A 15,237-nucleotide genomic window follows, 5' to 3' on the forward strand; every position below is an offset into this window, starting at 1 on the left:
AAAGAAAAAGAAAAATGTATTTTGACTTATAAAAATGAAATATAATTGTTAGTTTGTACAAATGTGGGAAAACTAGTGACAAGTAAAATTCAAAGTGTTATAATTTTGGGGCTGTTTTAGATGTGGTGAAATATTTAGGTGGAATCATCACTTTGAATTATAATTGTGATTGTCTGTAAAATTGTCAACAAATATTATTGTGACTAATAAAAGAATTTAATATTCCTAATTATTATCACGAATACAAAATTTAATAACAGTTATAACTGTTGCAGGACTTATCACAAGTGTATCTGTGACTGAAAAATAAACTGTGACAGGTTGCACTGTTACAAAATCCTGGTTTTGGTGTAGTGCAGGTGCAAGCACACTCCTTGTGCACATCTAGCATCAATCGGAAAACATTATGCGAACTTACGTTTTTACCTAACTTACATTTATTTGTTCAACCTTTCCATAAGCTTTATGCTAGACAAGAATCGGCCATCCAATTATTCTTTCATGGTATCACATTTCCACGAAAATGTTGGTTCACAACCAGACTTTGCATTACCGTCAACGTACATGTATTCGAGATAGTTACTTAAATCTTCCACCAAACTGGCTATGATGAGTCATCCTTATTTTATCTCGCATATAAGGTTCTCCATATTCTTTGCCACTACAAATATCAATAACATCTTTGAATTCATGAATTTTCCCAAAATTCCCATTACAACTTGTAATGCACTTGGTACCTGATAACATTATGATGACGTATTTGGTTGGAGAGAATGAAGTCAGTTTTCTGGTAATACAATTCCATTCCCCTGTTTGGTAAATTTGAATATACGACTGCTAGGAATATGATTCCAAAAAGTTAGGAAATCCAAAACCATGGGTGGTGGTGGGTTTAAGATTCCCCCTCTTTAGAAAATAGGATTCCTGGGGATAGATTTCCCTTCCCACTATCCAAACACGCATGAAGATCATCATTCCAAACGCTTAATCTTCACATACTTGTCAGAAATATGGACTTAAACATCTGACTTGCACCATAGAATTCAACATACACTTGAGTTTTGTCGTGCAATCACTTGAAAAACCAGTTTCCAATGATTTTCGCATGTTCATATAACACTTTCGGCAGAAATCCCGACACCTTTGTCAAGAAATTTCATAGCATGTTGCTACCTCAAGCTTCAAAGTCATCCCAATTGATCATCTCACACAAAACCAACTTCTTATAGTCTCCATACTAACCACATCCAAACAATTCTTTACTGAACTCGAAAAATAAATGAAACCAACATGAGTAAAAAAGAGAAAAATCAAGAACCGTGACCCCAAACACAGTTCTGATAACAGCTGTCACACGCCCGATTCGTGGATTTCATTTTCCTTGGGAAACAGACAATACTTTATGGTTCAGTGAATCAACTTCACCCACAAATACTTAGTCTTGCATGCTTGCACCAAAGCATGGGGATGCCTTCACTCTTAAGGCCTTACACAATAAAGATCGTTCTTCTTTTCTCTCTAACTCTTTATGCTCCATAAGCATATGAGGTTTGCCATGCATGAATGTGCTTAAACAAACTCACACAAATCAGCAACTTAATGAACACAAACATATAATGCAACATATTTGTTTTATTTCATTAAAGGAAGATTACAAAAAAAAGTCCCACATGGACTAAACATGTCACTCAACCTCTTTAGTGAATGCCTAACTTTCTTTACAATCAATGATTCTTCTCCAATCGAACAACACCAAACTTATTAATCTGTAGACAATTTATATTGCTAAAGATTAAACTAAAATATTGCGCAACCGTTTGTACAACCAATGTATAGACATTTGCATATAGGTAGTTTCCCTAACCGCCGAAGTGCTTTTCAACTGCTACCTTTTGTGTTGTCATGCCAATTGATGCCACACCCGTACTTGATGGTTAGGCTTTTCCAAACAAGGTTATAAAGCCACTTTATAACCTTTCCAAGCCATTCCCTTATATTGGCATGCGTGTGATGCATGTAACCAACTTGTAACCGCTTGTATAAGTCAATATGGCGCCACCTTGCACCATAACCGTCTTGGCCATGCCTTTTACTCATTTGGAGGTTAACACTTAAGTAAAATCACACCACTGATCACATCCACTGGTGCTTAGCTGTGTTGCATCTTTTATATGCATCACTTGCATTTTTTTGGCCGAGTAACTAACTATAATGGTACGTTTGGCACTGCTGCAGCTGCATTGGTCAGGCCTTAGGCCAATGCATAAGCCATCTCTATCTTGCATTCTTAATACATTCCTTGAGCTGGCTAACTCTGGATTAGAGCTGGCAAACGGGCGGGTCGGGGCTGGCTTGTTACGGGTTACACAGGTTCGGGTTAACACGGGTCAAAACCCGCGGGTTGATATTCTTCACGGGTGGTCATTTCATCAACCCGCACCCGTAACGGGTTAACCTGCGGGTTCACGGGTTAACCCGTTCATGGTGAGTCAACTCACCAGAAGCCGATTTGAGAGAGTTTCCTCTGATTTATGAATCAATTAACAATGCCAAGTTCCTCTCAGGTTTCTTGTTTGATTGAACGCTTAGAACAAAACTGTTGTTTCAGGTGTTCTCTGTAGTAAAACGAAGACCATAGCAAGGTATGCTATTGGTAGGCTCTATTCTTCAAACCCAGAGCACAATCTTTCTGAAGGAAATGGAGATCGTAGTGGTGATGGAATTGGAAGTGCATGCCTAGAAAATAAATTGATAGTCAAAGTTGCTAGATTGGGGCCTATGAACTTATAACTGTTGCAGCACCACATCTTGGTTCAAGAGGGCATATACAGGTAATTAGCATATACCATTTTCTGAAACAGCATTATTTCACTGATCTTAAAAATTTCAGATTGCTTGAAATAACAGATGATATACTAAACCAAACTCATTGATATATTAAAGATAAAAACCACCAACATAGAAACCAACAGAATATTAGCAAACTCCTAGCTCCAACTAAAAACCCATACCACACCAGAAATAGACTTCAATTTCTTAAACTCAGACAACAAACTAAGAAAACAGAAAATGAAATAGAAGTAAAAACATAACAGATCACCGTCAGATGCAGCAAACAGAAGTCCCTAGTTTGAACCTTCACCATCGCCTAAATATCAACGACGAGAAACAAAACTAGGGTTATTTTTTACATAATTTCTAAGCTTGAATCTATAACTTTGAAGTGTCAAATGCAAAATTAAGGTAAAACCAAACAAAATTGGGGTTCTTACCGCACATTTTTTTTCTACTACAGCTAAATAATATTTAGTAAATATGAACTAATCAGGAATGAAACTTCTTCATTTCAATCTTGCTGCCTTAGATATATTCTTCGTGGAGATCGGTATCTTCACTTGAATCTTGAGATCGTGAAAATAAGAAGATGGATCTTAAGATTAAAAGTGTTTATGCTGCAGCCGGAGAAACAATCTAAGAGAGGATAGAAGAGGAGATCCAGAGGTTTTTCTTTTTCCTCTCAACAGGTAAAAGAAAGTCGAAGGAGTGAAAAGAGGGGAGGGGACAGTGGGACACGTAACTGATGGGAGTGGAACACGTGGTGGAGAATGGAACTGCGGGTTAGCGGGTGAACCTGCGGGTTTCACGGTCCGGGGCGGATTAACCCGTTTACTCACAAGCCGACATTTCTCCAACCCTAACCAGGCTTGTTTAGACACCAGCCGAACCGGGTGCGGGTTTTTTACGGACCGGTCCGGATAAACCCGCGGATTTTGGCTTGTTTGCCAGCTCTACTCTGGATCACTGATATACACACTATCAAATAACCTTGTTTGACTTAGCTTCATGCCTGCTTCATGGGAGAATAATGTAGCTTCGTTTGCTAGGCCACCGGCTGCAATGTTGCACCATCACGTCCCGTCACTGACTAGGGAACTTCTGATTTTTGATAAGTCCCGTACCTTAAGGCCTAAATTAAAACCGTTTGTTTTTCTCGCGAGTCACATAAAACTAATCCAAGGGTCAAGATCTGTGAAGGATATGGGTGCAGAAATTCTCAACCGCCCCCAAAATTTAGGGATAAAACTCTTTCCCAAAGGAGCCAGTGACCAACTTCGACTCCACGTCGATTCTGAAACTCGTCTCTCTCTCTCTCTTTCCGTCTTTCTGACTCCCTCTTGTTTGAAAACTAGGGTTTTGAACTCAAAATCGAGAAGAGATCGAGAGATTAAGATTTAATATATTTAGGTTTTTGATTTCATTGGTTGTGATTATTCGATTTGGATTTTGAGAATTTAGGGTTTTATTTAGAAGAAGAAGAGATGGTGGAAAAGGGAGATGAAGAAGAACAAGAGTATGAAAGTGATCCAGAAGAAGCACCGTTACCATTAACGATGAGAAGAAGAGAAGCAAGTGATGATGAAGAAGGAGAAGAAGAAGATTCGAGAATGGATCGAAGAAGAGGAGGAGGAGTTGTTGGTGTTTCAGATGGTGAATCAGATGGTCAAGGAGGTGTTGATGATTATGAGTCTGAGGAAGAGGAATCGGAAATCGAGGAGGAGGAGGAAGAGGAAGAGTATGTAGCTGAGAGGGAAAGAGTTACCAGTGGTAATGATGGGAATGAGGTTTCTGGTGGTGTTTTGGAATCTGGTGGTGGTGGTGGTGGTGATAATGGTGATGGGGAGGGTGAAGAATCAGTGGATAAAGTTGAAGGAGAAGGTGAGAAGAAAGAGAATGAACCATTTGCTGTTCCTACTGCTGGTGCTTTTTATATGCACGATGATCGTTTTCGAGAAAGTAGTGGTGGTGGTGGTCGTCACAGGTAATTATCTGATTTCAGTGTATTTTACTGTCAATTTGAATATTTGCATATTTATTTACTTGAGAAATCGTGAAATTGCTGTTTGTATATGTTTCTAATTGAGTATGTTTTGTAGTTGCTTAATAGGCATGCCACATTTCATGAATGTAGAGTTTCAAAGTATTCTTATAGACATGTTTGTGAAACTGAATGATTTTTTGCTCAAGCTATGGTAAGCACTAGGGGGTAAGCCTGATAACAGGTGGTTGCCACTATAATTACCCTGTTTGCTAGTTTCCCCTCAATACATGAAAACCTAGCACATTCGGAATCTCAACAGTGCCTTTGTAGAAACAAATTGTGTAACCAATCTAATGCCCACTGTACTTTGAGTGTAAGAATTTTGAAACTTGTGATCTGTATCTTTAAACGATACCAATAACGTTAGTATTTTAATTTTCTTCATTGTATTAATTAAGGAATAAATAGGAAACTTAGTTGTTGCAAGCTTTGACAGTTAACTCTTTACCTGGCTGGGAAATATCATGCCATTCTCTTTTTGCTAACACCGCATCATTTATTTACTAAATGTTATATATCTTTCAGTCACATGTGTTGCATTTAAGAAACCATGTCTCTTAAATGACTCTGAAAGGTATACAATACAGACAGTTGCAATTCTTCATCTGGATGAGCCTTTATCTGGGCATTGACAAGTAAATAAGTGGTGTAGGAGTGGTAGATTGTAGGCCTAGTTCCTGGATTTTAGTTGCTTGCTTATTTTCTGAAACTCCTGGTTATGCCACCTGTTCAGTCCCTCAGCGTTTCAGTCTCAATGCTGTCACCATCATCCTTGCATTGTCCCCTGTGATACTTCAGATTTCACAGCCTTTTGTTTTGTTTTGTTTTGTAATAGTACTACCACTTTGCAGTAACTGTTTGAATTTCATTCAGGCGTACTCTTGGTGGGAGGAAATTGTGGGAATCCAAAGATGACAGGAAATGGGGGCATGATAAATTTGAAGAACTGAGTTTGCAAGAACCAAAAAATGACAAGGTAAAACTCAATTGATGCTTGTATATTTAATTGTTAAATTTGCTCATTCGCATCTGTTTGCCAATCAGTGACAGTATACACAGAATCATTCTTACATTTATCTATGTATCTATCAGGAAAGGAAAAGAGGTGCTTATAGGGGGGGTCGTGGAAAGAAACGAGGTACTGATCGTGGGTATGTTAGAACAAACAGGATCAGAAACTATGATGACAATAATGATCAAAATAGTGTCCCGAAGAGTGTGAAAGGAAGAGGTCCCAGAAAATATGAACCTTCTGCGAGGAATAATGGTGATGCTCCACCAAATCAGAACAAACAGTGAGTAGATATTTTGAGTTTATGGATAATTTCCTTTCTTGCTTTTTTAATGTGCCCGTTTGACAAAATTGCATTCTTCCATCCAGTTCTGGAAGGACTTATGAGACAACAATGAGTAATAGTAATTCAGGGAGGACATCCAACCACACACACCAAAATGCTCAGTCTAATCCTGCTGCTCCGCGTAAACATGTTTTTGCGTCAAGCTTAAGCTCTGCTTCTCCTCCATTTTATCCTTCTGGTTCTTCCAATCAAGATGTGATAGTAGCACAGAAAAGAGATGTGCAAGCTGGACCTTCTGAGAAGTTCTCAGTGCCTCATGCCAATTCTTTGGCCAGAGGAAAATCTGTTGTGGATCCTATTGTGAAGGGCAGGCAGTATATCAACGAGCCTGTTCGACCACTTGTTGGGAAATTTTCCAATATGCAGTTACAGTCATCTGGATCTTCGAGAGTGAGTTCAAATCAAACTCCACAATATAGGCCTAAAGTAAAGAGTCCAGAGGTTGTGGCACAACATAACTATCAATCAACCTCTTCTCCCAACCATGGCAACATAGGTTCTATGCAGTATGCTGTTGTTCAACAGAAGCCTGTAAACCCAGTTCAGCCTGGTTCTCAAGCATCCTCTCCACCTAAAGGGTCGTCGACGAACTCATCTGAACCTGGAGAGACAGAATCTCCAACAGGATCCAGTAAATCCAAGACTGCGCTTGTTAGTAAAGGAAAAGGTAGCGCTCAAGGAAGTGGGAGGGGTACTTTTCTCTACAATGGAGCGCAGGTTGTTGGAGCAGCTGGGAACATGGGTGTTGCACATAGTGATCAAAAATATCCTGGCACTCCAGCGCTTTTGCCAGGTAAAGTTATTAGAAACCATGTCAGGATTTTTGACTTACCCAACCAGACATGCTTCTGAGAATTTTTCACCTTAGAAGATAAAAGTGAACTTCTTGGACTTTTTTTTTTCTTTCAATTGTGCTGTTATTTCCTGGTCAATGGGTAACCATAAAATTTGGTTTTTGCCCGTTTTGTTTTGCTAAGAAGGAATTTCTTCTGTTGCATTTTCTTACCATTGTTTTCTCTTAGAGCTGGTTCTCTATAGATTGCATCTACATCAGGGTTTAGAATATAAAACTCTTTTAGACTCATATGTATCAATTGATCTGCAGTTATGCAATTTGCGGGACAGCACAATGGTGGCCTTGGAGTCCCTGCTGTTGGTATGGCACTTCCTGGATATGTTGCCCAACCACAACTCGGATTTGGGAATTCTGAGATGACTTGGTAATTTTCTCTTCCTTCACATGCCATGCTGATGTACTGGCTACTCATTAGTGAAAATAATAAGATATGCAGAACCCTGTTTTGTTTGCTGCCAAAATGTCGATTTGGAAATCTTGGCAACTTATGAATGGTGATTGTTGTCAGATTAGTTGATTTCACTGTATAATATTAGTTTAAGTTTATGGTCTTAAACTGCTTATGCATTGTATGTATACTAGTACGACTTTGTTTTCTTTGTTTTTCTGTTTTTTTATATTCTATTTAATTAATTACAAGTTTATCTACAGGGTACCAGTCCTGGCAAATGCTGCTGGTGCTTTAGGGGCACCGTACTGTTCGCCCTATTTACCTGTTGATGGTACTTATTATGCTCAGCCATCAGGACAAACATCTTCATCTGCCTCAAGGTTAGTAACCATCCTCTTTATGTTGAGCAGTTGTAGTGTTTACTGTCTTAGTTTCTTTTACACTCACTGCTGCCTGGGTAACCATCACTATGCTTTTCTTGCTGGTCTCTTTATATGTTCCGCACCTCCCTGAATATATATAATGCTTATTCTGAAGGACCATTTCTGGGTTTCTCTTGATGCCAAGAAACCGAATAATTGAATAACATTTTGTGTGTTTTCTACTGTAGAGATGTGAGTACGAATAAACAAAATATTGACTGGAAGCCTCCAGCAGAAAGACCTGGTAATAATCTCAACTTTGTTTGCTAATCATAGATTACCTATTTTCAAAGCCTAATATCAAACAATTGCCATATATGGTATTTATTTCACAATAGTTACGAAATTACTTCTTCCACAGAGCTCGCGAACGATGAATTTGGGCAGCGACAGAACAAGTCTCGCAGGCAAGTCTTTAACTCTTTACATTAGTTTCACTGGAGCTGATTTGTGTAACTTTTGTACGAGGAAGACATTCTTAATTACTTTTTATTTTTTTCATACCAAGTCATTACTTGTTCTTTACAGATATTCGGAGATGAGCTTTGGCCAGTGAAGTACATAGTGGTTTGAGTGTATTTCTAATAAGCAGCTAAAAGGTTAGTGTCCTAGTATGCGGCCAATAGTTATTTCTAGCTATGAGAGCAAATTTTTGCTGTGGCACTCTTGCTGGGATTTTTTTTTTAAGAACTGTGTTGTTTGTTGCTGCTGCAGGCCTTTCTCATGGCCCTTCGTGACTCCAGGTTTTGTTCTGAAGCACTTTGGGCAGCTTAAATCCCAAATTATGTTAGGTGAATTCTCCTTTCTTCATCTATTATAATGTCTTGGAGTTTTAGATAGCTCATTCGTCTCACTTTCGCCTTAGAACCTAAGTACTTGTTGTTAGCCCTTCTGGAGACATTTCTCTACGTTTCTTCAAGAATTAAAGGTTCTCCTTGAAAAATAAGGGAGAATGGCTCTCGTATGATACGTGGTACGCTTTTGATGCGTGACCTGACGTGTTGGTCTTATGGTTGCTCAACCTTCTTTTCTTGTAGCTGGAATTTAACCATATTATCATCTTGCAGCTATATATAAGAAACGCCTGGTCATGCTGCAGTTGACGTGAGAAGTTTGTTGCAGTTTGATGGGTAGCAGTTCCTTGTTGAGGTGTACGGTAAGATAGCAGAGAACTCATTAATAGTATGTAATTCCAATGTTCAACAGGGTTTTCAGCATATTTTTATGTTCACTTTCCTTTCCAGGGTTTTCTTTGGCTTGTTGTTCTTTTGTGAAGCTTATGAGAAATGGAAGTAGGCTTCTTCATAAACAAAGAAAAAAAAAGAAAATTTTGAAAACAGAAAAAAGGGGCAGTAAATCAGTTAGTGAAGTTCTGAAGTGGTTTCCTCCATCGGTTTTAGATGAAAAGATGACGGTGTCTCTGTGTACCGACATTTGATCATTATGTTTGTGATATTTGGGTTTCTTTTCGATACATCAGTAATATGTGTTTGGTTCTTTTTAAGGGAATTTGCTAGAATCCCTGAGACAACTATTTATTTAATATATGTGATTATGTTTCATATGGGGTTTTCTCGTCTCTGAACTCTTATGTTAGATGTGCCAAACTGCCCAACAGCTTAGATCCCTTGACTCTATATTAGATTTCCCTCTTTTCTTTTCTGGTTATTTTATGCTGTTTTTCTTAACCAACTCTCATGGCTACATTTTTCTTTAAATCTTTTTGGCTTGATCGTATCACGTGCATTTTGTTTTATTGTATTGGGAAATTCTGTTTCTTCATATTTTGTATTGAGACGAATCTCTATGCTGGTGTAGTTACTGCGGTTCATGTTCATTGTTGCATACAGTGTATGCACCGAATTACTTCATAAAAAATGTTATGAAAGGTGCTTACTGAGCCGTCCGTCATGTGAAATGCTTGAAATGCACACATAAAATCATTTCTGATTGATGATTTGTTTATCTGCTAGATCTTAGATATATATCAAGAAAGCTTGATTGGACTTTGATAAGGAAGAATCACCTTCTTTTAACTACCAATACACTAGATATAGGGTGACCATAAGTTAACCAATGAGTTCAAAACATAGATTAACAAATTAACAGACACATGTATCTAGTAGTTCACAAATTAAATCATGGATTTGCTGTTTTTTCCTTCTCTATAAGCTTACTTGGCACTTGGCAGGTGTTAAAATCTCTTGTAGCCGCTACGTGTGCACTGAACATTTGATGTGTGTAAAGTTCTTCTGACCTTTTTTAGTTCAACAATTCAACCACTTGGGGAGGGAGTGAATATTTCCCACCACTCGCGGACGTAGGGATGTTCCCAAACAAAACTGTTTGGGTGGAAGCAGATATATTTTCTCAAACGTTAATAAAACGTCTAGGTTTGCATAACCATTGTCCATAAGAGCTGGAATCATCCTTTCTGGTTGAGCTAATAATGTCTTGTCTTCCGGTGCAAACTCCAATCCTAAGCAATTTTGACGTACACACATCTATGTTACTGCTAGTTGCCACTCAAGCAACATGAAAAGTTTTAAAACAACCTTTGAGCAAGAAACATGTGATTGACACATCACATGGTATCAACATTTTAGAAAATTGACCCCTCCGACCCCTTCCACAAAAATCCAAAACAAAATGAGGTGTTTTTTCTAATAATTTTCTCAATTAGTGCTCTTCTGTCCAGCTCACTTTGAATGGTAGAATTTCATTATCTTCTCAAACAGTATCAATCATTTTCAACAAGAATACAGTTTCGGCGATCATATAAATTAAAGGGCGTTAACATACTAACATTAACACCTTTTGATTTTTGGAAATTTGTGGTGCACAGTGCATTTGGATTTGGCTAAAAAAATATCACTCAAAAACTATTGATGCTTTTCAAATTTTCGACCTCTTGCAATTTTTTTGTTTCTTTGTTACAGACCGTAGTCAACTTCAAGTCCCAAAGTTAAGCTTTATCTAAAAGGGAAGAGAATTTCTTAAACAACGTCTATCCTACTACAATTTTATCACAGTGGCACATAAAAGAGAGCATAAATTAGACCAGAATGGACAAATAGGAAGCAACTGTGGTTGGACTGTCATTCGACTACCAGAAAGAAACATTTAGTGGCAAAACTGGATTATGGTTATTATTAAAGAGAATCTTACAAGAGTCCGTAGAAATGCCAATAATTTCAGGTTCTATGGTTGTTGTTCCTTGCTACTTACTTTTTCTTACAACCTGTTCATGAACTCCATGAGTTGTACTGGTCACTCTCTCTTTGCTAATATACCTTACCTTTTTGTTTTGTCTCTTTACAGTACTACTGCTTCTATTCCCCTTTTCATTCATTGATCTCCCAGAATATATGGGTCTCTGACTACTTTATTTTCTTCCTTCTTACTGTAACTCTCACAGTGTTTACAAGTAGCTAGTAGTTGCAAGTAGTACTCTCTTGCAAGTTTCATTTGTTTCTTGCCTTCGCTTTAAATCCTTCCCATCTCTCTAGAGTACTACACTTCAGAAGATGTTGTCATTAAGATTTTCTTTTTATAGAGTTGGGTATTAGAAATTTCTTGTCCTTTAAATTTTCTTTTTTTAGATTTTGGGTCTCTATAAAATATTTCATGAGAGGATTGTGGAGTCTAGTCAGAAAGTAGGGTTTTCATTTCTTTTATTTCTCTCGACAAGTCTGAAGTTTTTTTTTTTTGTGGGTGAAGATACAATGGGGAAGCTAACATTTGGCAAAGTGTTGGATTGTTTTTGTGTGTCACCTAAAGGTTCAAGCTCTTGTTTTTGTATAAACTCTTTAGAAGCACTGGAAGATGATGATTTTGATAGAAAGCCGTTGATTGGGAAAGAAAGAAGTCACCAGTTGATGAAATTGGGAGATCTTGTTAATGGAACACAAACTTTAGCTTCTCAACTAAAACCAAAGGTGAGAATAGTTAAGATTCTAACTTCAATTTTTTTTTTCAGTTTGTACTTAAATATTTTTATCCTGAATGTTTGTTGATCATTTTGTAGATGGTGGAGCTAAGGGTTTCAATGCATTGTAATGGTTGTGCAAAAAAAGTTGAAAAACACATCTCAAAGATGGATGGTGAGAATTTTTTATGCTAGTCATATTTTGACTTCAATGTGCACTTGTGTCAGTGATGCTTGAATTGTGGGTGTTTGTTTTTGTTTTCAACTCTTACACCATCTCTCTATACATGACAGGAGTGATATCTTATCAAGTGGACTTGGAAAACAAGAAGGTGGTGGTGATAGGGCATGTTTTTCCATATGAAGTGTTGGAGAGTGTATCCAAGGTGAAGAATGCAAAGATATGGACATCTCCTTATGTCAATTGATTAAGAATTTGGAAAAATTCAGACGAAAAATAAGATAAAACAAGACTACGAGGAGTATAATATTGGGATGGTCATACCATGTCCAAGATGTATGTTTAAGTTGTTTTTCTCTTCTTTTTAGTTAAGCTTAATCAAATATGTGTGCATTAAGATCTCTGTAAGAGCAATATATATGCGTGGAGAAAGAAGCAAATTTATTAGTCTTCTTCTAGGATGTAATCTCTGTACATAGTGCATTTTCATAAAAAACATAATGCATCTTCATTCAAAACATAAAGCTAACAACATATCATCTTTAGCTGGCCAGAGCTCAGCCACATTGTTCTAAAGTCACTTTCTCTGACAGATCAGGAAGAATAGAAGATGAATTAGCCACATTCTTAACAGTTTACATTTCCAAAATCGCAACAACTTTGGCCAGTCTTTCCGGTAGCATTCTGTGGAGTGACAATTCCTCACTTTTTTTTGAATGACGATAATAAAGAGTATCAACATGAAGACTGATAACATAAACAACGGACACCCGCACCAGCTGTTGCATTCACATGTCGTCCTTCCACAGTCGTAGCAAAATTTGGTTCTCTAAAACATTAATGACACAGACTGGCTTAAACAAATGACGGAGCAGCAACAAGGAAAGTAGCTAGAATAAGAAAAAAATAACATGTATACCTGCATCGGACGGAAGCACAACCTCCTCTATGTTCAACATAACGGGAGCAATTCGGACACCGCACCAATCTCTTGCGCTTAACCATCTCCATGAACAAAACATCGCTACTATCAATATCAATTATCGTTTCTTGTCTTCTACACCAATGATTTTCTGTCCATGGAACCATACAGTGAAAGCAGAATAGCTTTTTGCAATTCGGGCAGTTTGATGCAGTAATCTTGGAGGTACAATTATTATTACTCGTTGAGGGTGCAGTTCTAACGCACTCGTTTAAAATCAATTCAGAACAATCTCGATAAGGACAATAAGATCTTCCATACGCTATCCCACCTTTAGATGAACCCAAAAGTACTAGTGATTCACAAAGAACATGGCACCACTTTTCAAAGACTGTTAGGGAGAGCAGATTGGCACAAGGAAGCGTCCAGCATGACATTGCAGTCAGGATTACACTTTATCTCATACATGTTGTGTTCGATCACCTTTTCTCGAATATAATTTGCGACACAATCAGTACAATAAGGATGCAAGCATCCACCCATCTCCATGCTCTTGAATTGCTTGTTCACTGGAACTATTTGCACACAGATTTCACAAGTGAAAAAATTGCGGCCATTACTAGAAGTCGGCCGTTCGAGTTCTTGTTGTTGGATTTTCTCCATTTTGAAGACGACTTTTTTGTCGAGGAAAAGAATTTACTTAATCACAGTACTTAGGGCAGCTCTTTACGTCATGGATACATCCAAATCTCGGGAGAATCCATATAAATAGGTTTTATGGGGATTTATTCTAGTATTGAGATCTAGATAAATATTTACTAATTGGGACCCATATATTTTTTTTTCTTGTTATGAATCTTTTAATACAGTAATAAAGAGAGAAATTTTAATTGTTTAGACAGAGATGATAAGTTGACCGAAAAGATCTCTCGAATTTTTCTACCGCGTTCTAATAAGGATGGGACCCACATCAGCCCCCTTACCAATCCAACTGTAGGGAGTTTGTGTAGGTTTGATAACATCAATGTTAAGCATCAGCACAGGAGCAGCGAAATGATAGGTTTGATAACATCTAAGTTAGGTACTGTTAAGCGGGTTTGTGTAGGCAGTGAACAAACCATGCCTGATTGTGCTCCAAGAGTTTTAGTGTGGGTTGATATAGAGAAACGATTAGTGGACAAACTTCTAGTAAAAATAGGTGGACACCCATTCTCAGAGTTGTTCATCAACTATCTCAACTTACCATCTGAGTTCTGTGATCACTGTCTTAGGTTTGGGCACATGCAAAATAGTTGTGCCATTCTTCGACACAGACCCATTGAGGATATTTACGACATATCTGTCGATTCTCCTTATCCTAGCGACAGTCTTTTCTCTCTCAAAGACATCCATGTTAAAGTTTGGAATCCAAGAGATAATTTCAATCATTGAAGTGAGTCTGAGTTAGTGGAAGCTTATCTTCAACAACCTGGTGTTCTTGAGTCATACCAATCAAGTTTTGGTTGGATTTAGCCTCCGATTCCTAACTTCGGTCCTAAGGAAATGGAGATTATCTCAAATTAAAATCATACAGATTTGGATTCTGATATGCCTCTGCTTACTGAGTCCATTCCTGGCAACCGCACATTCCCATTCAATGTGCCTGAGAATTTTAACCTTTCTTCTCATCTGGCTAGTGAGTCCAATCGGTCCATTAACCCGGACACTAACCGAGTTCTTGAAACGATCCAAGCCAGTGAGTCGGAACCAATTTTGGAATTAAGTCTTCTTCAAGACATAGTTAATCCTCCCAATTCCAGAAGAGGTTCAAATTCACGATCCTTTGAAATTGCATCCTCTATTTCTTCCTACGAAAATGCTAGGAATTCATTTGAATCTCCTATTTCGAACGCATCTGTTTCATCCTTGCTTTGCACGACGAACCCTTTTGTCTCTCCTTCATCTTCTAACAATCAATTCCATGATTTCAAATCGCCTGCTTTAACATCTGAACCTGCTTTCAAAATTTCAATTCCGGATATTGAGTTATCATCTTCTTCTGAAAAATGCATCATTTTAACTGATGTGAAAGGATTAGCAGTGTCAATTGATCAATACATCTGATTTTCAAGAACACCACAAAGGAAAAGGACCATACACTCCCATTACTTTCTCTCTTTCTCCTCTATCGAAGCCAAAGGATGCAATACAGGTGAATTTGTTCAAGGAAGAGTAAGACCATCAAGAACAACATCCCCGGAAGAAGCAGAGGCAGTAGGTCTTCTACATGCAACAAAATGGGCAATGAAGCTTAATCTTTC

At 37.9% G+C, this 15,237-nt stretch overlaps 2 protein-coding genes across 2 annotated transcripts; both read left to right on the plus strand.

The window, feature by feature from the left end:
* Nucleotides 1–4,116: 4,116 nt before the first annotated feature.
* Nucleotides 4,117–9,470, plus strand: LOC113303560 (protein MLN51 homolog). Its single transcript, XM_026552599.1, has 12 exons — nt 4,117–4,819; nt 5,753–5,855; nt 5,972–6,174; nt 6,261–7,030; nt 7,343–7,457; nt 7,745–7,864; nt 8,095–8,150; nt 8,268–8,313; nt 8,435–8,505; nt 8,621–8,697; nt 8,974–9,062; nt 9,151–9,470. Exons 1-9 carry the CDS (start codon nt 4,320–4,322, stop codon nt 8,460–8,462), a joined length of 1,941 nt encoding a protein of 646 aa, XP_026408384.1. The 5' UTR covers nt 4,117–4,319; the 3' UTR covers nt 8,463–8,505; nt 8,621–8,697; nt 8,974–9,062; nt 9,151–9,470.
* Nucleotides 9,471–10,924: 1,454 nt separating this feature from the next.
* LOC113303561 (protein SODIUM POTASSIUM ROOT DEFECTIVE 2-like) lies at nt 10,925–12,520 on the plus strand. The gene is made up of 3 exons (XM_026552600.1): nt 10,925–11,844; nt 11,934–12,009; nt 12,129–12,520. The coding sequence occupies exons 1-3, from the start codon at nt 11,632–11,634 to the stop codon at nt 12,260–12,262; spliced, it is 423 nt and encodes a 140-aa protein (XP_026408385.1). The 5' UTR covers nt 10,925–11,631; the 3' UTR covers nt 12,263–12,520.
* Nucleotides 12,521–15,237: the final 2,717 nt, after the last annotated feature.

Source organism: Papaver somniferum, chromosome 8, assembly GCF_003573695.1.
Source record: "Papaver somniferum cultivar HN1 chromosome 8, ASM357369v1, whole genome shotgun sequence".
NCBI lineage: Eukaryota > Viridiplantae > Streptophyta > Magnoliopsida > Ranunculales > Papaveraceae > Papaver > Papaver somniferum.

Coding starts and splice junctions, on each gene's coding strand:
- LOC113303560 (XM_026552599.1), top strand. CDS start 4,320: ATGGTGGAAAAGGGAGATGAAGAAGAACAAGAGTATGAAAGTGATCCA. Junction 4,820..5,752: donor GGTGGTGGTGGTCGTCACAG/GTAATTATCTGA, acceptor AATTTCATTCAG/GCGTACTCTTGGTGGGAGGA. Junction 7,458..7,744: donor GGGAATTCTGAGATGACTTG/GTAATTTTCTCT, acceptor GTTTATCTACAG/GGTACCAGTCCTGGCAAATG.
- LOC113303561 (XM_026552600.1), top strand. CDS start 11,632: ATGGGGAAGCTAACATTTGGCAAAGTGTTGGATTGTTTTTGTGTGTCA. Junction 11,845..11,933: donor CTTCTCAACTAAAACCAAAG/GTGAGAATAGTT, acceptor ATCATTTTGTAG/ATGGTGGAGCTAAGGGTTTC. Junction 12,010..12,128: donor ACACATCTCAAAGATGGATG/GTGAGAATTTTT, acceptor TATACATGACAG/GAGTGATATCTTATCAAGTG.